Here is a 27,503-nt window from a genome sequence, read left to right on the forward strand (position 1 = left end):
AGACCATAGGACTTTGAGCCTTTACTGTGGGCTGCCCGAGGCTCTGGAATAGCCTTTACTGTGGGCTGCCCGAGGCTCTGGAATAGCCTTTACTGTGGGCTGCCCGAGGCTCTGGAATAGCCTTTACTGTGGGCTGCCCGAGGCTCTGGAATAGCCTTTACTGTGGGCTGCCCGAGGCTCTGGAATAGCCTTTACTGTGGGCTGCCCGAGGCTCTGGAATAGCCTTTACTGTGGGCTGCCCGAGGCTCTGGAATAGCCTTTACTGTGGGCTGCCCGAGGCTCTGGAATAGCCTTTACTGTGGGCTGCCCGAGGCTCTGGAATAGCCTTTACTGTGGGCTGCCCGAGGCTCTGGAATAGCCTTTACTGTGGGCTGCCCGAGGCTCTGGAATAGCCTTTACTGTGGGCTGCCCGAGGCTCTGGAATAGCCTTTACTGTGGGCTGCCCGAGGCTCTGGAATAGCCTTTACTGTGGGCTGCCCGAGGCTCTGGAATAGCCTTTACTGTGGGCTGCCCGAGGCTCTGGAATAGCCTTTACTGTGGGCTGCCCGAGGCTCTGGAATAGCCTTTACTGTGGGCTGCCCGAGGCTCTGGAATAGCCTTTACTGTGGGCTGCCCGAAGCTCTGGAATAGCCTTTACTGTGGGCTGCCCGAAGCTCTGGAATAGCCTTTACTGTGGGCTGCCCGAGGCTCTGGAATAGCCTTTACTGTGCGCTGCCCGAAGCTCTGGAATAGCCTTTACTGTGGGCTGCCCGAAGCTCTGGAATAGCCTTTACTGTGGGCTGCCCGAAGCTCTGGAATAGCCTGCCACAATAGAACATTTTCCATTTTAATTTAACCCTAGAACACTAAAGATATTTTTGTTACACCATCACTAAACTCGGGTATATTTTAACCAATGTAAAATATTCCATAAAAGAATATTACTCACTTTCACTAAACACCGAATACATGCCTGTAGAAAAAACCAGGGATGAGGGCAGAGAGACAAACCTACCTTCTATTATGTCACTGAGCATCATGAAGGTGGTCTTTCAGACATCAGCAACATTATGAAAATTACAACAACATAATTGTCCAGATGAAAATCTAAATGAGCTAAATGTCTCAATGTAATATATGAATACTAGTGGTTTCAGTATGTTCTTGGTGTCTTAGACAAGACACACAATTTGAAACTCACTCACTCACACACACACACACACACACACACACACACACACACACACACACACACACACACACACACACACACACACACACACACACTCACTCACTCACTCACACACTCATTAGTGCACATCACATGCCAAAAATAGCTTATCAAGCTTACAACACTTTTATTTGGGACGTGTTGTGAGCTTGTAGAGTTATTTTAGTTTATTTTCAGCTCATGACTGATTGGTAGGCAACAGAGTCTAAATCACGCTCGAGTCAGCAACCTCTGCCTTTGCACAACGGTCCAAGCCATCTGTCGACATGCCTGCCTTGTTTCAACTCAGCAGAATCAGCCACTATTTCTTTATATAGTTCAGTTCCGCAGCAGCTCAGTGGCTTTGTGGTTAGAGTGTCTACCCTGAGACTGGGAGGTTGCGGGGGTGCAATCCCATGCAAGCCGTGTCTGGCAGGTCATACCAAAGACTATACATGGTAATGCATCCCTGCTTGGCAGTCGGCATCAAGGGTTGGATTGGGGGTATAAGTGATGCATCCCTGCTTGGCAGTCGGCATCGAGGGTTGGATTGGGGGGGGGGGGGGTATAAGTGCCTGTGACAATGTGCGACATATTGCCGTCATGTCCAGGGGGTGCACTTGTTGCGAACGCAGTGAGCATTTACTGTGAGACCCAGCAGATCATGTCTGTGTGTGTGTCACGCTGTAACACCACCCGCCCACCACCAGAGGGCGCAGCTGTATCACACACACAAACACACACACACGCACGCACACACGCACGCACGCACGCACGCACGCACACACACACAAAACTTAACTTAAAAAAAACTTAACTTAAAAAAAAAACTTAAAGGAAAAACTTTAAAAGGAAAAACTTAAAAAGAACTTAACTTAAAAAAAAAACTTAAAAAGGAAAAACACGCACGCACACACGCACACACAAAACTTAACTTAAAAAAAAAAATTACTTAAAAAAAATCTTAAAAAACACAAAAAAAGAGAACTTAAAAAAACCTTAAAAAATTACGTAATTTATTCTAATTGTTGTTTTTGCAATTTACGAGCTGCGTTCGCTTCCCGCGTTCGCGCGTCTTACTTGTATATTAATGTGACCATACTGGTGTATTTGTCAGGATATACTGTATACATATAGGTACTATAGACAGCATGTAGATATGCTGGTTTAACCCATTCTGACCTGAGATCAGATTCTAAAAATGTCTTCTACATCCTGACAGTTTTCTGAAAAAGCTATGTTTCTATAGCAGATCTACAAGCTCGTAGCGCGCCACTCGGTGGCGCGCTATGAGCTTGTAGATCTGCTATTTTTCAACAGCTAAAGCATAACATAATGCTAACACCAAAAGGGGTTAAATGTTATTGAATGAATGAATGAATGAATGGATGGATGGATGGATGGATGGATGGATGGATGGATGGATGAATGAATGAATGAATGAATGAATGAATGAATGAATGAATGAATGAATGGATGGATGGATGGATGGATGGATGGATGGATGGATGGATGGATGGATGGATGGATGGATGAACAAATGAATGAATGGATGAATGGTTTATTTCGGTCTTGACTCTTAAATCAGTAAAGGGTTACTCACAACTAGCCTGGCTAATAAACCAGCCGGCAGGCAATCTTTTTTTGCCAATGGCTGATTCGGTCTGGCTTATTCTCTCAGAATCACTTATTATATTATATTATATTATATTATATTATATTATATTATATTATATTATATTATATTATATTATATTATATTATATAATTAATTAATTAATTATTATATATAGTAAAAAACACTCATTGGGCTTAAAACTAATGCTTGGAATGGATTCAGCATCATGAAAACCCCCTAGTTTGACACATCACATGCTACATAAAGCATGATGACATTTTGAATATTTTGCCTTCTATAGGTTGTTAAAGGTATGGTCACATATTATGCCAATTATGAAAATTACTCAATTTACAATTTACAATTTACAATTTAGGCATTTAGCAGACGCTCTTAATCCAGAGCGATTTACATTAAGCAAGAACAAAAAGCATGGGAATACATCACATATGTAAAATGCATTTATCGCGAAACATGCGTAAGCTAAGAACGTGACTAGAACATATCTATATAATGACACTATACATATAAACTATAACTAGAACATATCTATATAATGACACTATACATATAAACTATACATATATGCTATACTATGCTGTACATATATACTATGAAGTGCTATGACTACATACAATGCACTTATTGTGCTGTCTACATGACATGCTATAAGTCTGTTTCAAATGCTATATAAGTCTAAGAAGTGCTGTCTAAGGGGGGTAGGGTAAGTGCTATGGGCCATGATGGAGTCTGAAAAGGTGGGTTTTCAGACTACGGCGGAAGATCGGGAGTGATGCTGCAGTTCTGATTGAAACGGGAAGTGCATTCCACAGTTTTGGGGCCAGAAGGGAGAAGAGTTTGGGATGTGTGGAGCGTTGTCCCGGCGTTTTTAGTGAGGGTACTTCCAGCTTCCCTGCGTTGGCTGATCTGAGTGCGCGGGAGGGTTTGTAGGGTTCAATCATGCTGGCAAGATATTGGGGAGCCATACCTTTGGTTGCTTTAAATGCCAACATCAGAGTTTTGTATTCTGTGCGGGCAGCGACCGGGAGCCAGTGTAGGGAGCTGAGCAGGGGGGAGACATGTGAGAATTTTGGCTGGTTGAAGACCAAGCGAGCTGCGGCATTTTGGATCAGTTGGAGAGGCTTCAGTGCACATGCCGGTAGGCCAGTAAGGAGAGAGTTACAATAGTCAAGTTTTGACAGGACTGTTGTCTGGATTAGGAGCTGGGATGATTCCTGGGTGAGGAACGGTCTAATTCGTCGTATGTTATAGAGTGTGAACCTACAGGATCGAGTGACAGCTGTGATGTGAGTTTTGAACGAGAGCTGACTGTCCAGGACAACACCAAGGTTCCTGGCTGTTGGGACAGACGTTACCAGGGCGTTGTCTACGGAAATAGTTAGCTCCCGCATCGGGCAGGACTTAGCTGGGAAGAAGAGAAGCTCAGTCTTGTCTGGGTTCAGCTTGAGGTGGTTGGAGGACATCCACTGTGAGATGTCAGCCAGGCAAGCAGTGATGCGCTCTTCCACCTGGGTGGCAGAGGGGGGGAAGGATAGAAACAGTTGTGTGTCATCGGCATAACAGTGATAGGATATATTGTGAGCAGAGATGATAGTGCCAAGGGATTTAGTGTACAGTGAGAAAAGGAGGGGACCAAGTACAGATCCCTGTGGGACCCCAGTTTGGAGGGTTCGGGGGGATGATAACAGACCTTTCCAGGAGACCTGGTAGGTCCGGTCGGTGAGGTAAGAGGAGAACCACTTTAGTGCCGTCCCGCCGATGCCTAGATCCGCTAGGGTGTCTAGGAGCAGCTGGTGGTTCACTGTGTCAAATGCTGCTGATAGGTCTAGGAGAATCAGGACTGCAGAGTGGGAAGCAGCCTGGGCAGCATGTAGTGCTTCTGTGACTGCCAGCAGGGCAGTTTCTGTGGAGTGGGCCTTTTTGAATCCGGACTGGTTGGGATCCAGCAGGTTGTTCTGTGAGAGATGGAGAGAGAGCTGGTTGGAGACAACACGTTCAATGCTTTTTGAAATGAAAGGAGTGATACCGGTCTGTAGTTCTTGACATCTGAGGGGTCAAGGGTTGGTTTCTTGAGGAGTGGTGTTACTCTGGCTGACTTGAGGGCAGATGGGACGCAGCCTGAGGTTACTGAGGTGTTGATGATGGAGGTGATGAAGGGGAGCAGATCAGGTGCGATGGTCTGGAAGATTGGAGACGGGACAGGGTCGAGAGGACAGGTGGTAGGTCTAGTGGAAGTCACTAGTTGTAGGACCTCGTCTGGGGAAAGAGGAGAGAAGGAGGACATGCATAGTATGTTGGGGTTAGTGTTGGTTGAGTCAGATGCCACTTTATGGGGGAGGGGGGGGAAGGAGCTGCTGATATCGTCAACCTTCTTCTCGAAGTAGTTGACAAAAACATCAGCAGTGAGGGATGAAGGTTGAGTGGGGGGAGGGGGCTTAAGGAGGGAGGAGAAAGTGGAGAAGAGCTTCCTTGGGTTAGAAGTACAGGATTGGATTTTGGTGTGGTAGAAAGAGGTTTTAGCAGTGGTTAGTGAGAGGGAGAAGGCAGAGAGGAGTGAGTGAAAGTGGGATAGGTCATCAGGTAGCTTTGTCTTGCGCCACTTCCTTTCGGCTGCCCTTAGAGGTGTTCGTTCAGATCTGAGAGTTTCAGATAACCAGCGAGCCGGTGGACATGAGCGAGCTGGCTTGGATGAGAGCGGGCAGTGTTGGTCGAATGCAGATGAGATAGAGGAAAGGAAGGATGAGGTTGCAGAGTCAGGTGAGAGAGAGAGGAAGGACTCCAGGGAGGGTAGAGAGGAGAGAATAGAGGATGAGAGGGAGGAGGGGTTTAGGGATTTGAGATTGCGTCGGGTGGTGACGTTAGGAGGGTTAGTGGGTTTAGGCGGGAGGGTGGAGAGAGAGAGGGAGAAGGCTATGAAGTGGTGGTCAGACCTAATTAACGGAGTAACAGAGAGTGTAGAGGGAGAGCAGGCTCTGGAGAACACAAGGTCCAAAACATTACCAGCCTTGTGAGTGGGAGGGGAGGGAGATAGTGAGAGGTCAAATGAGGCCAGAAGGGATGTAACGGGAAGATACTTCTCTGCTGTAGGTAGGTTGAAATCGCCCAGTAGGATCAGGGGGGTGCCATCTTCCGGAAATGAACTAATCAGGGAATCTAGTTCTTCCAGGAAGTTCCCAAGAGTTCCTGGGGGGCGATAGAGCACAATGAGGGTGAGGGGGACTGGTTGTGATATTGAGATAGCATGGAATTCAAATGTGGACAGAGAAAGGTGAGAGAGATTTAAGACACGGAAATTCCATTTGGGGGACATTAGTAGTCCTGTGCCACCCCCTGCACCTGTTGGGCGAGGGGTGTGGGTAAACTTGTGGGAAACGGAGAGGGCGGCCGGGGTATGCAAGTTAGCATCCGGCAGTTTCTACATGCTGGGGACCCATACTAAACATTTATAACATAAAACATTGGTGTACTCAACATGTCCGGGTTCACAATGGGCTGGCTACTAGACTAATATAGTTCAACATGTCCGGGTTCACAATGGGCTGGCTACTAGACTAATATAGTTCAACATGTCCGGGTTCACAATGGGCTGGCTACTAGACTAATATAGTTCAACATGTCCGGGTTCACAATGGGCTGGCTACTAGACTAATATAGTTCCTCATGGTGTACTCAACATGTCCGGGTTCACAATGGGCTGGCTACTAGACTAATATAGTTCAACATGTCCGGGTTCACAATGGGCTGGCTACTAGACTAATATAGTTCCTCATGGTGTACTCAACATGTCCGGGTTCACAATGGGCTGGCTACTAGACTAATATAGTTCAACATGTCCGGGTTCACAATGGGCTGGCTACTAGACTAATATAGTTCAACATGTCCGGGTTCACAATGGGCTGGCTACTAGACTAATATAGTTCCTCATGGTGTACTCAACATGTCCGGGTTCACAATGGGCTGGCTACTAGACTAATATAGTTCAACATGTCCGGGTTCACAATGGGCTGGCTACTAGACTAATATAGTTCCTCAATGGACAAATTATAGCATCATTGATCTTTTTTTCTTTTTTTTTACTACTAAGGGTTTAGAAAGCCATTTATCTGGACTGCCAGATAAATGGCTGCCATGACTGCCATGACTGGTGTTACAATAAGGACGTTGTCTGTGGAGCTCCACATAGAGAGTGATCTGACTGCCATGACTGGTGTTACAATAAGGACGTTGTCTGTGGAGCTCCACATATAGAGTGATCTGACTGGTGTTACAATAAGGACGTTGTCTGTGGAGCTCCACATATAGAGTGATCTGACTGGTGTTACAATAAGGACGTTGTCTGTGGAGCTCCACATATAGAGTGATCTGACTGGTGTTACAATAAGGACGTTGTCTGTGGAGCTCCACATAGAGAGTGATCTGACTGCCTTGACTGGTGTTACAATAAGGACGTTGTCTGTGGAGCTCCACATATAGAGTGATCTGACTGGTGTTACAATAAGGACGTTGTCTGTGGAGCTCCACATATAGAGTGATCTGACTGGTGTTACAATAAGGACGTTGTCTGTGGAGCTCCACATATAGAGTGATCTGACTGGTGTTACAATAAGGACGTTGTCTGTGGAGCTCCACATATAGAGTGATCTGACTGGTGTTACAATAAGGACGTTGTCTGTGGAGCTCCACATATAGAGTGATCTGACTGGTGTTACAATAAGGACGTTGTCTGTGGAGCTCCACATATAGAGTGATCTGACTGGTGTTACAATAAGGACGTTGTCTGTGGAGCTCCACATAGAGAGTGATCTGACTGGTGTTACAATAAGGACGTTGTCTGTGGAGCTCCACATAGAGAGTGATCTGACTGGTGTTACAATAAGGACGTTGTCTGTGTAGCTCCACATAGAGAGTGATCTGACTGGTGTTACAATAAGGACATTGTCTGGAGCTCCACATATAGAGTGATCTGACTGGTGTTACAATAAGGACATTGTCTGGAGCTCCACATATAGAGTGATCTGACTGGTGTTACAATAAGGACATTGTCTGGAGCTCCACATATAGAGTGATCTGACTGCCATAAGGTGTTACAATAAGGACGTTGTCTGGAGCTCCACATATAGAGTGATCTGACTGCCTTAAGGTGTTACAATAAGGACGTTGTCTGGAGCTCCACATAATAGAGTGATCTTTGTTGTATTTAGTAGTTTGTTGTACTCGGTGCATTAGGGCAGGGGTTCTCAACCCGTGGGTCGCGACCCCTCGGGGGGGGGGGGGGGGGGGGTCCCCAAATTATTATTATTATTATTATTATTATTATTATTGCAACTGGCTGGAAAGTGGAAATGAAGAGTTTACATATAGTACACATAGTACATGCATACACCTTCCCTAATGATTATGGTTTCAGTATTTATTTATGGTGTATTGTCCCTATTATTAAGGTTATTGTAGCAGTCAGTCAATTTACATTGGGGGTCGGGAGGGGGCGGGGCGGGGGTCTCAAAAACGTTGAGAACCCCTGCATTAGGGTGATCTACAAAAGGGCCATGTTTGAAGATATTAAAATACTGTACCTACAGTACTGGGGCTGACTGCATCACCTGTCTGTCATACTGTGTATTTCTGGTCCGGTCAGGCTGACTGCATCACCTGTCTGTCATACTGTGTATTTCTGGTCCGGTCAGTACTGGGGCTGACTGCATCACCTGTCTGTCATACTGTGTATTTCTGGTCCGGTCAGTACTGGGGCTGACTGCATCACCTGTCTGTCATACTGTGTATTTCTGGTCCGGTCAGGCTGACTGCATCACCTGTCTGTCATACTGTGTATTTCTGGTCCGGTCAGGCTGACTGCATCACCTGTCTGTCATACTGTGTATTTCTGGTCCGGTCAGGCTGACTGCATCACCTGTCTGTCATACTGTGTATTTCTGGTCCGGTCAGTACTGGGGCTGACTGCATCACCTGTCTGTCATACTGTGTATTTCTGGTCCGGTCAGGCTGACTGCATCACCTGTCTGTCATACTGTGTATTTCTGGTCCGGTCAGGCTGACTGCATCACCTGTCTGTCATACTGTGTATTTCTGGTCCGGTCAGGCTGACTGCATCACCTGTCTGTCATACTGTGTATTTCTGGTCCGGTCAGTACTGGGGCTGACTGCATCTCCTGTCTGTCATACTGTGTATTTCTGATCCGGTCAGGAGTGGAAATAATGTCATATTTTTCCGTGTAACGTCAGAGGTCCAACTCGGTGTCGTGGAGCCACGCCCGCATCTCTGGTCCCAGGTCAAAGAGGCTGGCTTCCGAGGGTGGTCTGTATAAGGGGCAGGTGTAGAGTCACCGCACTCGCATGCCGCACTGTCCGCTAATCCCCACTTCTGCATTGATGCATTGATGCATTATTGAAGCGCTCAACCCCAGTTCTTAAGCGGAAATAATGTCATGTTGAATAGTCATTAATTGGTTATAGTCATCAGGCGACTGGAACGGGCATCACCCAAAAACAATTCCCCGCGATAAGGGCATTATTTAGGACCTACTGTACCCAATATAACCCTTGGTGTGGCGTAATTTAGCTTATAGGAAGAATTTGTATGGTATATCCATCTTTATTTCAACTCCTAGCAACTGGCGAGACAAAACTAGTTATATAGTGATTTTCTTTTTATTCACTTTTTTTTTGCTGCTTGCTGCTTTTGTGTGTCAAGTAGGGCTTTCACAAAAGGTTAAAATGTGGAGATAAGGGGTTTGTGTGTGACAGGTTATTCTACTGAGAACTAAACTATCTTCACAGGTTTCATTACAAAACACTTTACGAAACAGTTTATATCTGTAACTAAGGAAAAAGCCAGCTGGTTAGATCTGTGTTCAAAGCCAACTTTTTTCAATTTAAGACTTTTCATTAAGATCAAGACCTATCTCTCCAAGAAAAACCTCCATGCTCCCACCTGGTTCAGACTTGACTAAACTATTGTAACTCCCCTATCTTCAATCAATCGTTTCCTAGGCAGCTCATTCAAAGCGCTGCTGCCCGCCTCCTCACTGGTGAATAGAAGCCAACCTTCCTTATGACTGAAAGAATAAGAAATACAAGCGGCCGAAATGAGTTGGCTGGCATCTCCCTTAGAGATACGGGGTGAGAAGTTCAGTCACGCAAGAGAGACTCGGAGTAGAGTCGTTGCTTCTTCGCCTTGAAAGGAGACAACATAGGTGGTTCGGGCATCTGGTTTGGATGCCTCTGCACGTCCCACTGGGGCAGACCAAGGACCAGATGGAGGGATTACATCGCCACACTGGCCTTGGCCTTGGAACGCCTCAGGATCCCCCGGGAGGAAGTTACTAATGTTGCTCTGGAGAGGGAAGTCTAGAGCTCTCTGGTGGAGCTGTTTCCTCCGTGACCCGACTATGATAAGCGGTTGAATTGATTGATTGATTGAGATATGTATTAACAGTTTGCAGAATTACAGTACATTTCAAGCACAACTCAATACAAAGACCACCTTGTTCAATTCATCAAAACATTTAGAGACACTTCTATTTAGTCAAAGAACAGAACAGGAATTCATCATGGGAGGTAAAAGATGGATGGATGGATGCTATTTTTCAGGATTCAAACTACGAGCTAAAAGCGCCTTAAGTTGATCCGCAACACGTTTCAAGCTTGTGGATCTTGTGTAATGCTTTTGTGTGACTCAAATTGTAGTAACATCAAGTATGGCGTTCATTTACGAAGTAACACAGACAGTTATGGAGACGGCGACAATATGCTCGCCATTGTTTCCTTTCGCAGAAGTCGATGAGAGAGGGATAGTCATAGAGAGAGGGGTACTATAGTCGATGAGAGAGGGATAGTCATAGAGAGAGGGGTACTATAGTCGATGAGAGAGGGATAATCATAGAGAGAGGGGTACTATAGTCTATGAGAGAGGGATAGTCATAGAGGGGGTACTATAGTCGATGAGAGAGGGATAGTCATAGAGAGAGGGGTACTATAGTCTATAAGAGAGGGATAGTCATAGAGAGAGGGGTACTATAGTCTATAAGAGAGGGATAGTCATAGAGAGAGGGGTACTATAGTCTATAAGAGAGGGATAGTCATAGAGAGAGGGGTACTATAGTCTATAAGAGAGGGATAGTCATAGAGAGAGAGGTACTATAGTCGATGAGAGAGGGATAGTCATAGAGAGAGAGGTACTATAGTCGATGAGAGAGGGATAGTCATAGAGAGAGGGGTACTATAGTCGATGAGAGAGGGATAGTCATAGAGAGAGGGGTACTATAGTCGATGAGAGAGGGATAGTCATAGAGAGAGGGGTACTATAGTCTATAAGAGAGGGATAGTCATAGAGAGAGGGGTACTATAGTCTATAAGAGAGGGATAGTCATAGAGAGAGGGGTACTATAGTCTATAAGAGAGGGATAGTCATAGAGAGAGGGGTACTATAGTCTATAAGAGAGGGATAGTCATAGAGAGAGGGGTACTATAGTCTATAAGAGAGGGATAGTCATAGAGAGAGGGGTACTATAGTCTATAAGAGAGGGATAGTCATAGAGAGAGGGGTACTATAGTCGATGAGAGAGGGATAGTCATAGAGAGAGGGGTACTATAGTCTATAAGAGAGGGATAGTCATAGAGGGGGTACTATAGTCGATGAGAGAGGGATAGTCATAGAGAGAGGGGTACTATAGTCGATGAGAGAGGGATAGTCATAGAGAGAGGGGTACTATAGTCTATAAGAGAGGGATAGTCATAGAGAGAGGGGTACTATAGTCGATGAGAGAGGGATAGTCATAGAGAGAGGGGTACTATAGTCTATAAGAGAGGGATAGTCATAGAGAGAGGGGTACTATAGTCGATGAGAGAGGGATAGTCATAGAGAGAGGGGTACTATAGTCTATAAGAGAGGGATAGTCATAGAGAGAGGGGTACTATAGTCGATGAGAGAGGGATAGTCATAGAGAGAGGGGTACTATAGTCTATAAGAGAGGGATAGTCATAGAGAGAGGGGTACTATAGTCGATGAGAGAGGGATAGTCATAGAGAGAGGGGTACTATAGTCTATAAGAGAGGGATAGTCATAGAGAGAGGGGTACTATAGTCGATGAGAGAGGGATAGTCATAGAGAGAGGGGTACTATAGTCTATAAGAGAGGGATAGTCATAGAGAGAGGGGTACTATAGTCGATGAGAGAGGGATAGTCATAGAGAGAGGGGTACTATAGTCTATAAGAGAGGGATAGTCATAGAGAGAGGGGTACTATAGTCGATGAGAGAGGGATAGTCATAGAGAGAGGGGTACTATAGTCGATGAGAGAGGGATAGTCATAGAGGGGGTACTATAGTCGATGAGAGAGGGATAGTCATAGAGAGAGGGGTACTATAGTCTATAAGAGAGGGATAGTCATAGAGAGAGGGGTACGTTTCCACCAAGGATGTGAGAGACTGTCACACACATAGAGAGTGGCCTCTCTTCATTTTCAAGCAGTGTGAAGTGGATACTGCTGTCATGGCAGATCGGTAACACACGCCTGTCTAAGTGACTGGAGCCACGTGCAATTGTCTCCGAGTGGTTTTTATTCATGGTCTGTGTGCCCTACATCCAACTCAACAGCCTCATTAAAACAGATCTGGTGTTAAAAGCCGGAAATAGAACGAGAGAGAGAGAGAGAGAGAGAGAGAGAGAGAGAGAGAGAACTGGGGGAGTAACAATAACTGTGTTTGGCCAATGGCCATGTAAATCTGGCTGCCTTTCGGGAGTTCTGGTAAAGTGCAGATTGTGTGAGCGAGTTGAAAGCGTGCGTGCGTGCGTGCGTGCGTGCGTGCGTGCGTGCGTGCGTGCGTGCGTGCGTGCGTGCGTCTGTGTGAGTGAGTGAGTGAGTATGTGCATCATGCTTGGCTCCAGGATGAGCCGAGCATGATGCAACATTATAACTTAAACTGAGGGGGCAGAATTTGAACGTGTGTGTGTGTGTGTGTGTGTGTGTGTGTGTGTGTGTGTGTGTGTGTGTGTGTGTGTGTGTGTGTGTGTGTGTGTGTGTGTGTGTGTGTGTGTGTGTGTGTGTGTGTGTGTGTGTGTGTGTGTGTGTGTGTGTGTGTGTGTGTGTGTGTGTGTGTGTGTGTGATATCTGGGATTTCATCATTCTAAATAATTCATGTTCTTTTTAGTGCTCATCCCGCATCCTGTCATCTGGAGGTGTTGATCTGAGAGCTTGTCTCACTTCAAGCTCTTGGCCCGGGACCCCTGGGGGCTTTTCTCCGGGGCTCTCCCAGTTAACAGTATTTTTGTATGGTAGGACTAGACTATATAGTGTACAATGGTATAAACCAGATACCACATGTATGCATGTGCGTTTGTGACTTGTGCCTGTATTCTGTATAAATGGTAAATGGTAAATGGTGCATTTATATAGCGCCTTTATCCAAGGCGCTTTACAGTGCATTACATTCACCCATTCACACACACATTCATACACCGATGGTGGCGGGAGCCATGCAAGGTACCAACCAGCACATCGGGAGCAATTTGGGGTTCAGTGTCTTGCCCAAGGACACTTCGACATGTAGACAGGAGGAGCCGGGATTCGAACCGCCGACCCATGGATCATTGGACGACCTGCTCTACCTCCTGAGCCACAGCCGCCCCTGTATCAGCCCTGTATGCTTTGTGACGTGTGCCTGTATTCTGTATGCTTTGGTTCAGATACATCTGGAAATGCTCTCTGGTTTTAGTGGATCTTTTATTAATATAATATAATATAACTATAATAATAATAATATAATTTAACTACTGCTCTATTTTATACTACAGTGACTCCCAAGCTGGCTGTGGGCCGGGGGCCCCTGGTTGGCTGTGGGCCGGGGGCCCCTGGTTGGCTGTGGGCCGGGGGCCCCTGGTTGGCTGTGGGCCGGGGGCCCCTCGTTGGCTGTGGGCCGGGGGCCCCTGGTTGGCTGTGGGCCGGGGGCCCCTGGTTGGTGGCGCGCTATGAGCTATGAGCTTGTAGATCTGCTCTTTTTCAATAGCTAAAACATAGCACACGCTTAAAAAATCAGAACGCTTTTTACATTTTTTCAAGCGCTTCCAAACTCAAACACTTGGGGACCACTTGCTCAGAGTCACAACAAATAGGTAGATATTTATGTTTGAAACATTTTGGTTAATGTGTCGGTCACTTCCTCTCTGTCTCTTCCAGCTGGGAGGGTGTGGCCTCCTGGGCGTGGGGGTGTGGCTCGCAGTGACCCAGGGGAACTTCGCCACGCTGTCGTCCTCCCTGCCCTCCCTCTCCGCGGCCAACCTGCTCATCGCCACGGGAACCGTCGCCATGGTGATCGGCTGCCTGGGCTGCGTCGGCGCCGTCAAGGAGAGTCGGCCGCTGCTTCTCACTGTGAGTACGGAGGTCATAGGGGTCATCGTAGGTTTCTTCTGACCCAAGACAAAAGAAGGTTTATTACTTCCCGTGTCTGCGTGAGGTAGGCGGCCTGCCAGGGGGTTAGCAGTTAGCACCCCCTAGCATTCACAGAATGATTATTATATTGGATGTTTTTAAGGCTTTTCTGCCTTTATTCATAGTAGTGGAGATATGACAGGAAACTGGGAAAGAGTCGGGGAGTGCATGTATAATCAGGCCTACAACTTGCTCTAGGGCTGCTCCCACAGAGCCAGCATCCTACAACTTGCTCTAGGGCTGCTCCCACAGAGCCAGCATCCTACAACTTGCTCTAGGGCTGCTCCCACAGAGCCAGACATCCTACAACTTGCTCTAGGGCTGCTCCCACAGAGCCAGCATCCTACAACTTGCTCTCAGGCTGCTCCCACAGAGCCAGCATCCTACAACTTGCTCTCAGGCTGCTCCCACAGAGCCAGCATCCTACAACTTGCTCTAGGGCTGCTCCCACAGAGCCAGCATCCTACAACTTGCTCTCGGGCTGCTCCCACAGAGCCAGCATCCTACAACTTGCTCTAGGGCTGCTCCCACAGAGCCAGACATCCTACAACTTGCTCTAGGGCTGCTCCCACAGAGCCAGCATCCTACAACTTGCTCTCGGGCTGCTCCCACAGAGCCAGCATCCTACAACTTGCTCTAGGGCTGCTCCCACAGAGCCAGCATCCTACAACTTGCTCTCGGGCTGCTCCCACAGAGCCAGCATCCTACAACTTGCTCTAGGGCTGCTCCCACAGAGCCAGCATCCTACAACTTGCTCTAGGGCTGCTCCCACAGAGCCAGCATCCTACAACTTGCTCTAGGGCTGCTCCCACAATTTACAATTTACAATTTAGGCATTTAGCAGACGCTCTTAATCCAGAGCGACTTACAATAAGCAAGAACAAAAAGCATGGGAATACATCACATATGTAAAAATGCATTTATCGCGAAACATGCGTAAGCTAAGAACGTGACTAGAACATATCTATATAATGACACTATACATATAAACTATAACTAGAACATATCTATATAATGCCACTATACATATAAACTACACATATATGCTATACTATGCTGTACATATATACTATGAAGTGCTATGACTACATACAATGCACTTATTGTCCTGTCTACATGACATGCTATAAGTCTGTTTCAAATGCTATATAAGTCTAAGAAGTGCTGTCTAAGGGGGGTAGGGTAAGTGCTATGGGCCATGATGGAGTCTGAAAAGGTGGGTTTTCAGACTACGGCGGAAGATCGGGAGTGATGCTGCAGTTCTGATTGCAACGGGAAGTGCATTCCACAGTTTTGGGGCCAGAAGGGAGAAGAGTTTGGGACGTGTGGAGCGTTGTCCCGGCGTTTTTAGTGAGGGTACTTCCAGCTTCCCTGCGTTGGCTGATCTGAGTGCGCGGGAGGGTTTGTAGGGTTCAATCATGCTGGCAAGATATGGGGGAGCCATACCTTTGGTTGCTTTAAATGCCAACATCAGAGTTTTGTATTCTGTGCGGGCAGCGACCGGGAGCCAGTGCAGGGAGCGGAGCAGGGGGGAGACATGTGAGAATTTTGGCTGGTTGAAGACCAAGCGAGCTGCGGCATTTTGGATCAGTTGGAGAGGCTTCAGTGCACATGCCGGTAGGCCAGTAAGGAGAGAGTTACAATAGTCAAGTTTTGACAGGACTGTTGTCTGGATTAGGAGCTGGGATGATTCCTGGGTGAGGAACGGTCTAATTCGTCGTATGTTATAGATGTTACAGAGCCAGACATCCTACAACTTGCTCTAGGGCTGCTCCCACAGAGCCAGCATCCTACAACTTGCTCTAGGGCTGCTCTCACAGAGCCAGACATCCTACAACTTGCTCTCGGGCTGCTCCCACAGAGCCAGCATCCTACAACTTGCTCTCGGGCTGCTCCCACAGAGCCAGCATCCTACAACTTGCTCTAGGGCTGCTCCCACAGAGCCAGCATCCTACAACTTGCTCTAGGGCTGCTCCCACAGAGCCAGCATCCTACAACTTGCTCTCGGGCTGCTCCCACAGAGCCAGCATCCTACAACTTGCTCTAGGGCTGCTCCCACAGAGCCAGCATCCTACAACTTGCTCTCGGGCTGCTCCCACAGAGCCAGCATCCTACAACTTGCTCTAGGGCTGCTCCCACAGAGCCAGCATCCTACAACTTGCTCTAGGGCTGCTCCCACAGAGCCAGCATCCTACAACTTGCTCTCGGGCTGCTCCCACAGAGCCAGCATCCTACAACTTGCTCTAGGGCTGCTCCCACAGAGCCAGCATCCTACAACTTGCTCTAGGGCTGCTCCCACAGAGCCAGCCATCGACGCCCCCAGAATTCACATCCTAAACTAAAACTTTCTGGTATAATAATCTCCACGTCTTCTCGTTCGTCAGACTACTGTATACTGTATACTGTATACAGTATACAGTATACAGTATACTGTATACTACCTATGAATTAATTGTAATACAACTTATTGCGTTGAGTAATACAGCTTTTGTATTATTAATGGCCTCCACCTCCAACATGCACAAAAACTATTACATGTTCTTTGATTTGGAAGGAAAACATTTGCCAGAACTTGTAGATCTGATGTTTTTCCAGATGTTTATGGGGTGTTTTTCACCCAGATGTTTATGGGGTGTTTTTCACCCAGATGTTTATGGGGTGTTTTTCACCCAGATGTTTATGGGGCGTTTTTCACCCAGATGTTTGTGGGGTGTTTTTCACCCAGATGTTTATGGGGTGTTTTTCACCCAGATGTTTATGGGGTGTTTTTCACCCAGATGTTTATGGGGTGTTTTTCACCCAGATGTTTATGGGGTGTTTTTCACCCAGATGTTTATGGGGTGTTTTTCACCCAGATGTTTATGGGGTGTTTTTCACCCAGATGTTTATGGGGTGTTTTTCACCCAGATGTTTATGGGGTGTTTTTCACCCAGATGTTTATGGGGTGTTTTCACCCAGATGTTTATGGGGTGTTTTTCACCCAGATGTTTATGGGGTGTTTTTCACCCAGATGTTTATGGGGTGTTTTCACCCAGATGTTTATGGGGCGTTTTTCACCCAGATGTTTATGGGGTGTTTTTCACCCAGATGTTTATGGGGTGTTTTTCACCCAGATGTTTATGGGGCGTTTTTCACCCAGATGTTTATGGGGTGTTTTCACCCAGATGTTTATGGGGTGTTTTTCACCCAGATGTTTATGGGGCGTTTTTCACCCAGATGTTTATGGGGCGTTTTTCACCCAGATGTTTATGGGGTGTTTTTCACCCAGATGTTTATGGGGCGTTTTTCACCCAGATGTTTATGGGGTGTTTTTCACCCAGATGTTTATGGGGCGTTTTTCACCCAGATGTTTATGGGGTGTTTTTCACCCAGATGTTTATGGGGTGTTTTTCACCCAGATGTTTATGGGGTGTTTTTCACCCAGATGTTTATGGCGTGTTTTTCACCCAGATGTTTATGGGGCGTTTTTCTCTCCCAGTCGTGATTGATAAATGACATCTGTCTTGTTGGCTCAATTATGGCTCATCAGAGCAGCAGTAAAAGCCGACCCCTTGGCCCAGGCGGTGGCGTAACCGTCTGGGCACCCGACTGGTAATCCAGTCGCAGTGTGCCGCAGGTTCGACTCCCGAGCCCGACACGGCCTTTACTGCATGTCTTCCCCCATCTCTCTCCCGTTTCCTGTCAGCCTACTGTCTGTCCCTTCAAAAACCAATAAAAGGCGTAAGCAGCAAAAAATATCTTAAAAAAAAAAAAAAGCCGACCCCTTGGCACTTAGCATTGAATTAGCAGGTATTACCTTTATAATTGATATCCTTTCTAAAGCTATATTCATGGCTTTTTGCTCGCATTGCTGTTAATTGCCGCAGCCCTTTTGATAATAGAACCTATTCAATGCACTACTCTGCCATAATTCCTCCAGATCATTCAATTGCTTTTGGAATAATGTAAAAAGCAGAATCTAGTGCTGTAATTCCATTCAGACTGCATTTTGCCTCAGGCCAAGAATAAAATGTGTAGAATGTCTTATAGGGACAGCTTTGCATGCAGCATATTCACAGGAACCAGAAGGCATGGTTATTAGGCCAGTCAATCTAAGATTTGACCCCAAAAAATTGCAATATCATTCGTTCAAGGTTTGAACGTATAACATATTAAAAATTGACTATTATATACATTTTGGATCATGGTAAATTCAGGTTTAATGTTGGGGTACCATTGACCATAAGGCAAAACAAAAATAAAATTTTAATTATGCCTTAAGTAGCATGTGACATATCAAACTAGGGGTTATCCATGATTCTGAATCAATTGCAAGCATTCGTTTTGCACGAAAAACACTCCTTGGGGCTAAAACGGCCTTAGCCGTCTTCACAAATGTGATGAGGTCAACACATTTGGGCAAGTGGCTATCCGTTTATAGGGCAAGTGTCACGATCAGAGTCAGAGTTGTAGGACCCAAGTGCAGGACTAAGGCAGAGGACGAGGCAGACACCGGGCAGATCGAATGCAAGGGAGTTTATTAACTAAAAAAACAGGAACAAAGGCAGGAACACAAGGAGACATGGAATTAAACAAGAACTAGGAGCACAGAGGAAATACTAGGAACTAGGAAAATACAAGGAAAACCAGGAGCTAACTAAATAAGGTGACTTACATTTACGAACGAACAAGGAACTAAAAACACAAGGGCATACTTATAGACAATGACTAACTAGACACAGGTGAACAACTGACAAATCAACACAGGGATTGGCTGGGGGACTAAGAGGACACAAGTGGAAAACAAAGACTAATCACAAGGTTAGACAAGGCAGGTATAGAACTACAGGGGCATACATGAAGGCACAAAACAAGACTACAAAATAAAGGTGCACAGGTAAAAGGTGAAACTCTTAACTGCAACTAAGAAACATGGAAAAACACAACACTTCAAAATCACAGGAAAACACCAACTCAAAACAAAGGAACACTGGAAAAATACAACAGGGATACAGAACACGGACACAGAAGTCACGGACCGTGACAGCAAGGGGTGCTTGAGTCCAAGCCGCTTCTTTTCACCTGGCAGGGGTGAGTTTCCCCAGTTGGACGTAGCGTGCGGAAAGAACACGTTATTCCAACCAGTTCCTTTCCCCTCAGGCTGGCCAGGGGGAGGCAGTATAGAGACCAGGATACAGCATGTTTTTTTGTGAGGGTACCTACTCTAGGGGACACAGGGAAAACATGTGAGGGTACCTACCCTAGGGGACACAGGGAGAACATGTGAGGGTACCTACTCTAGGGGACACAGGGATAACATGTGAGGGTACCTACTCTAGGGGACACGGGGAGAACATGTGAGGGTACCTACCCTAGGGGACACAGGGAGAACATGTGAGGGTACCTACCCTAGGGGTCACGGGGAGAACATGTGAGGGTACCTACTCTAGGGGACACAGGGAGAACATGTGAGGGTACCTACTCTAGGGGACACAGGGAGAACATGTGAGGGTACCTACTCTAGGGGTCACGGGGAGAACATGTGAGGGTACCTACTCTAGGGGACACAGGGAGAACATGCAAACTCCACACAGAAAGGCCCTTTTGCTAACCTATGTTATGGGCACTGATGACACGGAGGAGAGAACATACCAATGCAACCTTATCAGGAGTAGTACTGCGCATACGGACGGAGGTTGACTGGCCTCAGGCTGATTAAACGCTTCTTTCAACCTGCCGGTTAAAACTTCTTGACTGCAAATCCTTTACTTTTTGATTACGATGTGCGGAAAACAATATTGGCCAAATGGCCACCGTTCGCCGGAGTGACATTCTGCCGCCACTCGACGCACCTCATCTCAGAGCTATACTGCGTTCCGATTGGTAGCCCATCGATCTGATACTTTTGAATTTAAAATTAATTTGAATTTGAAGATTTGGACATAATAGGGTAGACATAACCTCTCTGTCAGTGTTAGTCACTGCCCTCCAAGCTATACCTATAATAATGATATGTAGGGCATAGCAGTGGTGGCCATTGTGTGGTGCCAATGGTAGAAACCCCATTCATTGTTCCCATAGAGATTTCAGAAAATAAAGTCGTGAACCAAGCCATCCAGGCCCCTGTTGTCACCTGACAGCAATGATTTGACATTAAACTGACTTTAACCATAATAATAACAATACTATCTGTGCTGATGGGGGGGTGTATGTGCTGTTCCTTTGTCTGTCAACAGTTCTTCATCTTGCTCCTGCTCATCTTCTTCTTGGAGATGCTGTCCATCATGCTCTTCTTCATCTATCAAGACCAGGTAAGACATCCTGCTTCACTTTATGATGTTTATCCTGAATCCTAGTTATGAACCATCGTACATCGTCAGCATAGCTTTAAAGGTATATTCAGTGATTGCACTTAATTCAAATATCACTTTTTTTTGTTTTGTTGTGATAATCCTCCCTACTATAGAGTGTGCTGACCATATAAGGAGTTCCTCCCTGTCCTCAGTCCCCTGGTGTCAAAAAACCTTAGGTTTCGTTTTTGGCTAGGTGGCAAAGCCTTCATCCAATCAGGATAGAGGGGCCTTCCGCCAATAATGATCGAGCGGGGTCTTGGTGTGTGTGCTGTTGGCCTGTCGCGTGTGTGTCCCCCCCCACTGTAGTGCATGCATGTGCACATCTGGTTACCAGGGCGGACCGGGGGGTTTTCCAAATCACCCAAATCACTGAATGCTCCTTTAACCTGAATCCAGGTGTGTACCATCGTACATCAATTTACAATTTAGGCATTTAGCAGATGCTCTTAATCCATTACATTTAAGCAATAACAAAAGCATGGCATACATCACATATATAAAAAGTAGTTATCATGAATCATGCGTAAACTAAGAACGTAACAGTGGAGTATCTATGTAAACTATACATACTATACTATATAATATATTATACATGTGTACTATAAAGTGCTATGACTACATAAAGTGCAATTCTAGAGCTGTCTACGTAACAAGCTATAAGTCTGTTTAAAATACTATCTAAGTCTACATAATGTGCTATCTAAGGGGCTAGCCATAGCTTTAGCTTAAATAGCTTTAACCTGAATCCAGGTGTGTGCCATCGTACATCGTCAGCATATCTACTGTTCGGATTGTAATCCCTCCGAAAGGGAAGGTTTGCCCTGGTAGTTCTGGCAATGATAACTACTCAGCCTCACACACATTGGAATAGCCTAATACTTGAGAAACAAATAACTGTCTTTTGTTGTTTATTTTACCAAAACGCTTTCACACACAACCACACACACTCTCTCTATACTTGTGTACAGTTCTGGCCGACACGTGAGTCGAGGAATCGAGGGGATGAGCGAGTAAAGTTCAGGACTTTGGTGCTCTATATATAGCTTCTGATGTTTGTTCCCAACCAAGGTCACCTTTATTTCAGTGAATAAAATGGACCCATCATCTCTGGGGCCATTTCCCCTCCCGTCCTCTGGGGCCATTTCCCCTCCCGTCCTCTGGGGCCATTTCCCCTCCCGTCCTCTGGGGCCATTTCCCCTCCCGTCCTCTGGGGCCATTTCCCCTCCCGTCCTCTGGGGCCATTTCCCCTCCCGTCCTCTGGGGCCATTTCCCCTCCCGTCCTCTGGGGCCATTTCCCTTCCCGTCCTCGGCTGCTTTCTGATCCCCAACTGTGAACTGATCATCCCAGCCCTGCATTATGCTCCAGCTTCCTCTTCCTGACCTTGTCCTGTTGCTTTTGGACATTGCCGTATGTCGTGCACAGCCTCATAAACGCCAGGTTGCTTTTTCAGCCCCTCAAAGACCTCCTCCTGCATCACGAGTCCCTCCACTTCTGCTGGTCTCACCTAGAAAAAACGGCAGGTGGGGGTTATTGACATTAGTGGTTCTCAATGTTTTTCCCATGTCAAGGACCCCCAAATCAATATGCATTTGGGGGGGGTGGCAGATCTACAAGCTCACACCATTTCACAACAATGTGAGATTGTCCATTTTCAAATAGCCTATGTATAAAGGGGGTTAAACTGAGTGGTTGCTATGCTACCATTTTACTGCCCCCCAGCAAATGGAGCCACTGACTTACGTCATAGTTCACAAGGACCTCTGAGGGATACCTGGCCTCCCTGCCAAGCGTGAGGTCGTATACCTGGCCTCCCTACCAAGCGTGAGGTCGTATGGACTAGACTGTGTGGTCAGGTGTTTATGGACTAGACTGTGTGGTCAGGTGTTTATGGACTAGACTGTGTGGTCAGGTGTTTATGGACTAGACTGTGTGGTCAGGTGTTTATGGACTAGACTGTGTGGTCAGGTGTTTATGGACTAGACTGTGTGGTCAGGTGTTTATGGACTAGACTGTGTGGTCAGGTGTTTATGGACTAGACTGTGTGGTCAGGTGTTTATGGACTACACTGTGTGGTCAGGTGTTTATGGACTACACTGTGTGGTCAGGTGTTTATGGACTAGACTGTGTGGTCAGGTGTTTATGGACTAGACTGTGTGGTCAGGTGTTTATGGACTAGACTGTGTGGTCAGGTGTTTATGGACTAGACTGTGTGGTCAGGTGTTTATGGACTAGACTGTGTGGTCAGGTGTTTATGGACTAGACTGTGTGGTCAGGTGTTTATGGACTAGACTGTGTGGTCAGGTGTTTATGGACTAGACTGTGATACCTGGCCTCCCTACCAAGCGTGAGGTCGTATGGACTAGACTGTGTGGTCAGGTGTTTATGGACTAGACTGTGTGGTCAGGTGTTTATGGACTAGACTGTGTGGTCAGGTGTTTATGGACTAGACTGTGTGGTCAGGTGTTTATGGACTAGACTGTGTGGTCAGGTGTTTATGGACTACACTGTGTGGTCAGGTGTTTATGGACTAGACTGTGTGGTCAGGTGTTTATGGACTAGACTGTGTGGTCAGGTGTTTATGGACTAGACTGTGTGGTCAGGTGTTTATGGACTAGACTGTGTGGTCAGGTGTTTATGGACTAGACTGTGTGGTCAGGTGTTTATGGACTAGACTGTGTGGTCAGGTGTTTATGGACTAGACTGTGTGGTCAGGTGTTTATGGACTAGACTGTGTGGTCAGGTGTTTATGGACTAGACTGTGTGGTCAGGTGTTTATGGACTAGACTGTGTGGTCAGGTGTTTATGGACTAGACTGTGTGGTCAGGTGTTTATGGACTAGACTCTGTGGTCAGGTGTTTATGGACTAGACTGTGTGGTCAGGTGTTTATGGACTAGACTGTGTGGTCAGGTGTTTATGGACTACACTGTGTGGTCAGGGTTTTTTTTGAAAATGTCCACATTACATAAGATAATAGCAGACACTGATGCATTTAATGTAGTCTATACACCAGTCGTGTTGTGTAGGTGTATCTGACAATTTGACAGTATGCAACTTACTTACTTACAGCAGAGGGGGGGGGGGGGGGGGGGGGGTATATATAGGGCAGCAGAGGGGGGGGGGGGGGTATCTATAGGGCAGCAGAGGGGGGGGGGGGGGGGGGGGGGTATCTATAGGGCAGTAGAGGGGGGGGGTATCTATAGGGCAGCAGAGGGGGGGGGGGGGGTATCTATAGGGCAGCAGAGGGGGGGGGGGGGTATATATAGGGCAGCAGAGCTCCCCATGTCAGTGGGTGGTATCTATAGGGCAGCAGAGGGGGGGGGGGGGGGGGTGGTATCTATAGGGCAGCAGAGGGGGGGGGGTATCTATGGGCAGCAGAGGGGGGGGTATCTATAGGGCAGCAGGGCTCCTCATGTCAGTGGGTGGTATCTATAGGGCAGCAGAGCTCCCCATGTCAGTGGGTGGTATCTATAGGGCAGCAGGGCTCCTCATGTCAGTGGGTGGTATCTATAGGGCAGCAGGGCTCCCCATGTCAGTGGGTGGTATCTATAGGCAGCAGAGGGGGGGGGGTGGTATCTATAGGGCAGCAGAGGGGGGGGGTGGTATCTATAGGGCAGCAGAGGGGGGGGGGGGGGGTGGTATCTATAGGGCAGCAGAGGGGGGGGGGGTGGTATATATAGGGCAGCAGAGCTCCCCATGTCAGTGGGTGGTATCTATAGGGCAGCAGAGGGGGGGGGGTTATCTATAGGGCAGCAGAGGGGGGGGGTTATCTATAGGGCAGCAGAGGGGGGGGTATCTATAGGGCAGCAGAGGGGGGGGATCTATAGGGCAGCAGAGGGGGGGGTATCTATAGGGCAGCAGAGGGGGGGATCTATAGGGCAGCAGAGGGGGGGGGGTATCTATAGGGCAGCAGAGGGGGGGGGTATCTATAGGGCAGCAGAGGGTGGGGGGTATCTATAGGGCAGCAGAGGGGGGGTGGTATATATAGGGCAGCAGGGGGGGGGGGTGGTATCTATAGGGCAGCGGGGGGGGGGGTGGTATCTATAGGGCAGCAGAGGGGGGGGTATCTATAGGGCAGCAGAGGGGGGGTGGTATATATAGGGCAGCAGGGGGGGGGGGGGTGGTATCTATAGGGCAGCAGAGGGGGGGGGGGTATCTATAGGGCAGCAGGGGGGGGGTGGTATCTATAGGGCAGCAGAGGGGGGGGGGGTATCTATGGGCAGCAGGGGGGGGGGGGGTATCTATGGGCAGCAGGGGGGGGGGGTGGTATCTATAGGGCAGCAGAGCTCCTCATGTCTCTGGAGAAAAAGATACAGTCCGTTACCACCTCTGCAGGTTTAGTTTTCAGAGATCACTTTGAAAACCACCATTACACAAATATATGTGCTACCAGATTCAGTGGTCTTAAGCTTCATCAGGTCCATTCCAACATGCAGGGATATTGAGTTGCACAACACTAGATTAGATAGAGATTGGCTGGTACTGGGTCATCGTTGTCCTAAATAGAGGGTATGCGCGTGTCATCATCATACCCAGCGGTAGTTATGCCTTGTTGGTCCATACATGAGCCAATGATTTTATTGAGATTTGTAACTCACAGCTTGTAGTTGAGATCCACAGCTTGAGATTTGAAAAACAGGATTTGTAATTTTACGATGTGTGTGAAATACGTGTGAATTGGATTTGGCGGTGCACAAAACAAAACTTCTGAAACAATTTACAATTTACAATTTAGGCATTCATCAGACGCTCTTAATCCAGAGCGACTTACATTAAGTAATAACAAAAGCATGGCATACATCACATATATAAAAAGTAGTTATCATGAAACATGCGTAAACTAAGAACGTAACAGTGGAGTATCTATGTTAACTATACAAACTATACTATATAATATATTATACATGTGTACTATAAAGTGCTATGACTGCATAAAGTGCAATTCTAGAGCTGTCTACGTAACAAGCTATAAGTCTGTTTAAAATACTATCTAAGTCTACATAATGTGCTATCTAAGGGGCTAGGCTAGGGCAAGTGCTACGGGCCATGGTGGAGTCTGAAGAGGTGGGTTTTCAGACTATGGTGGAAGATTGGGAGTGAGGCTGCAGTTCTGACTGTGATGGGAAGTGCATTCCATAGTTTTGGAGCCAGAAGGGAGAAGAGTTTGGGACGTGTGGAGCGTTGTCCCGGCGTTTTTAGTGAAGGTACCTCCAGCTTCCCTACGTTGGCTGATCTGAGTGCGCGGGAGGGTTTGTAGGGTACGATCATACTTGTGAGATATGGGGGGGCCATGCCTTTGGTTGCTTTGCCAGCATCAGAGTTTTGTATTCTGTGCGGGCAGCGACCGGGAGCCAATGGAGGGAGCGGAGAAGGGGGGTGACGTGTGAGAATTTTGGCTGGTTGAAACACGTGTACATTACATTTAAACATGTTGTGAATAATATTGGCACTAAATTAACTCTTTAATGGAATTTGGCCCTGCCCCCCTGGCCTGTATAAAAGAAACGCCTTGTTGAAAAAGGGTGCAGTAATGATGTGTTCGGTTTAGAGAAAAGGGATGAGGCTCTGGTGCTCCTGGCTCTGAGGCAATGAGGCTCTGAGGCTCTGAGGCTCTGGTGCTCCTGGCTCTGAGGCTCTGAGGCTCTGAGGCTCTGGTGCTCCTGGCTCTGAGGCTCTGAGGCTCTGAGGCTCTGGTGCTCCTGGCTCTGAGGCTCTGAGGCTCTGAGGCTCCGAGGCTCCGAGGCTCTGAGGCTCCGAGGCTCTGAGGCTCTGAGGCTCTGAGGCTCTGGCATCCCTGCCTTTTGATATGACTTGTTTATTAGTTGATTTGCAAAGCGACTGCGGAACAATATTAAAAGAGAGAGAGAGAGAGAGAGAGAGAGAGCTTTATCTGTCCTGTGATAATTCAGATCTGCTCATGATGAGGAGGCCTCCGATGGGAGCTGTTAACCCATTTAAGTATGTAGCTCTCAGGGACACTTCCATCCATACAACTACGACAGTATGATTACCACAAGGCTGCCTGTCTGTCTGTCTGTGTACAGTATGATTACCACAAGGCTGCCTGTCTGTCTGTCTGTGTACAGTATGATTACCACAAGGCTGTCTGTCTGTCTGTCTGTGTACAGTATGATTACCACAAGGCTGTCTGTCTGTCTGTCTGTGTACAGTATGATTACCACAAGGCTGTCTGTCTGTCTGTCTGTGTACAGTATGATTACCACAAGGCTGCCTGTCTGTCTGTGTACAGTATGATTACCACAAGGCTGCCTGTCTGTCTGTCTGTCTGTGTACAGTATGATTACCACAAGGCTGCCTGTCTGTGTACAGTATGATTACCACAAGGCTGTCTGTCTGTCTGTGTACAGTATGATTACCACAAGGCTGCCTGTCTGTCTGTCTGTCTGTGTACAGTATGATTACCACAAGGCTGCCTGTCTGTCTGTCTGTCTGTGTACAGTATGATTACCACAAGGCTGTCTGTCTGTCTGTGTACAGTATGATTACCACAAGGCTGCCTGTCTGTCTGTCTGTCTGTGTACAGTATGATTACCACAAGGCTGTCTGTCTGTCTGTGTACAGTATGATTACCACAAGGCTGCCTGTCTGTCTGTCTGTGTACAGTATGATTATTGGGGACACACGCAACAGGCCAACAGCAGAACACACACCAAGGCCCGCCCCCGCTCGACCATGATTGGCGGAAGGCCCCTCTCTATACTGATCGGATGAAGGCTGGGGCAACCTAGCCAAAAACGAAACCTAATGTTTTTGGACCCCAGGGGTTAACTGGGGACAGGGAGGAACTCCTTATATGAGCACACTCTATAGTAGGGAGGATTATCACAACAAAACAAAAAAAGTGATATTTTAATTAAGTGAAATCACTGAATATACCTTT

The 27,503-nt window shown here is 47.1% G+C and overlaps 1 protein-coding gene across 1 annotated transcript in view; it reads left to right on the plus strand.

The window, feature by feature from the left end:
• The window catches only part of LOC306920928 (tetraspanin-4-like), a gene marked incomplete at both ends in the record, with an annotated part of 105,913 nt that overhangs the window by 33,077 nt on the left and 45,333 nt on the right, over nt 1-27,503 (plus strand). The window contains 2 exons of the mRNA XM_079497918.1: nt 14,020-14,211; nt 20,487-20,561. Coding sequence (XP_079354044.1) covers nt 14,020-14,211; nt 20,487-20,561 — 267 coding nt within the window. The remainder of the gene's footprint in view (nt 1-14,019; nt 14,212-20,486; nt 20,562-27,503) is intronic.

The sequence above is a fragment of the Electrona antarctica genome (genome assembly GCF_951216825.1).
Source record: "Electrona antarctica genome assembly, chromosome: 3".
Classification (NCBI taxonomy): Eukaryota; Metazoa; Chordata; class Actinopteri; order Myctophiformes; family Myctophidae; genus Electrona; species Electrona antarctica.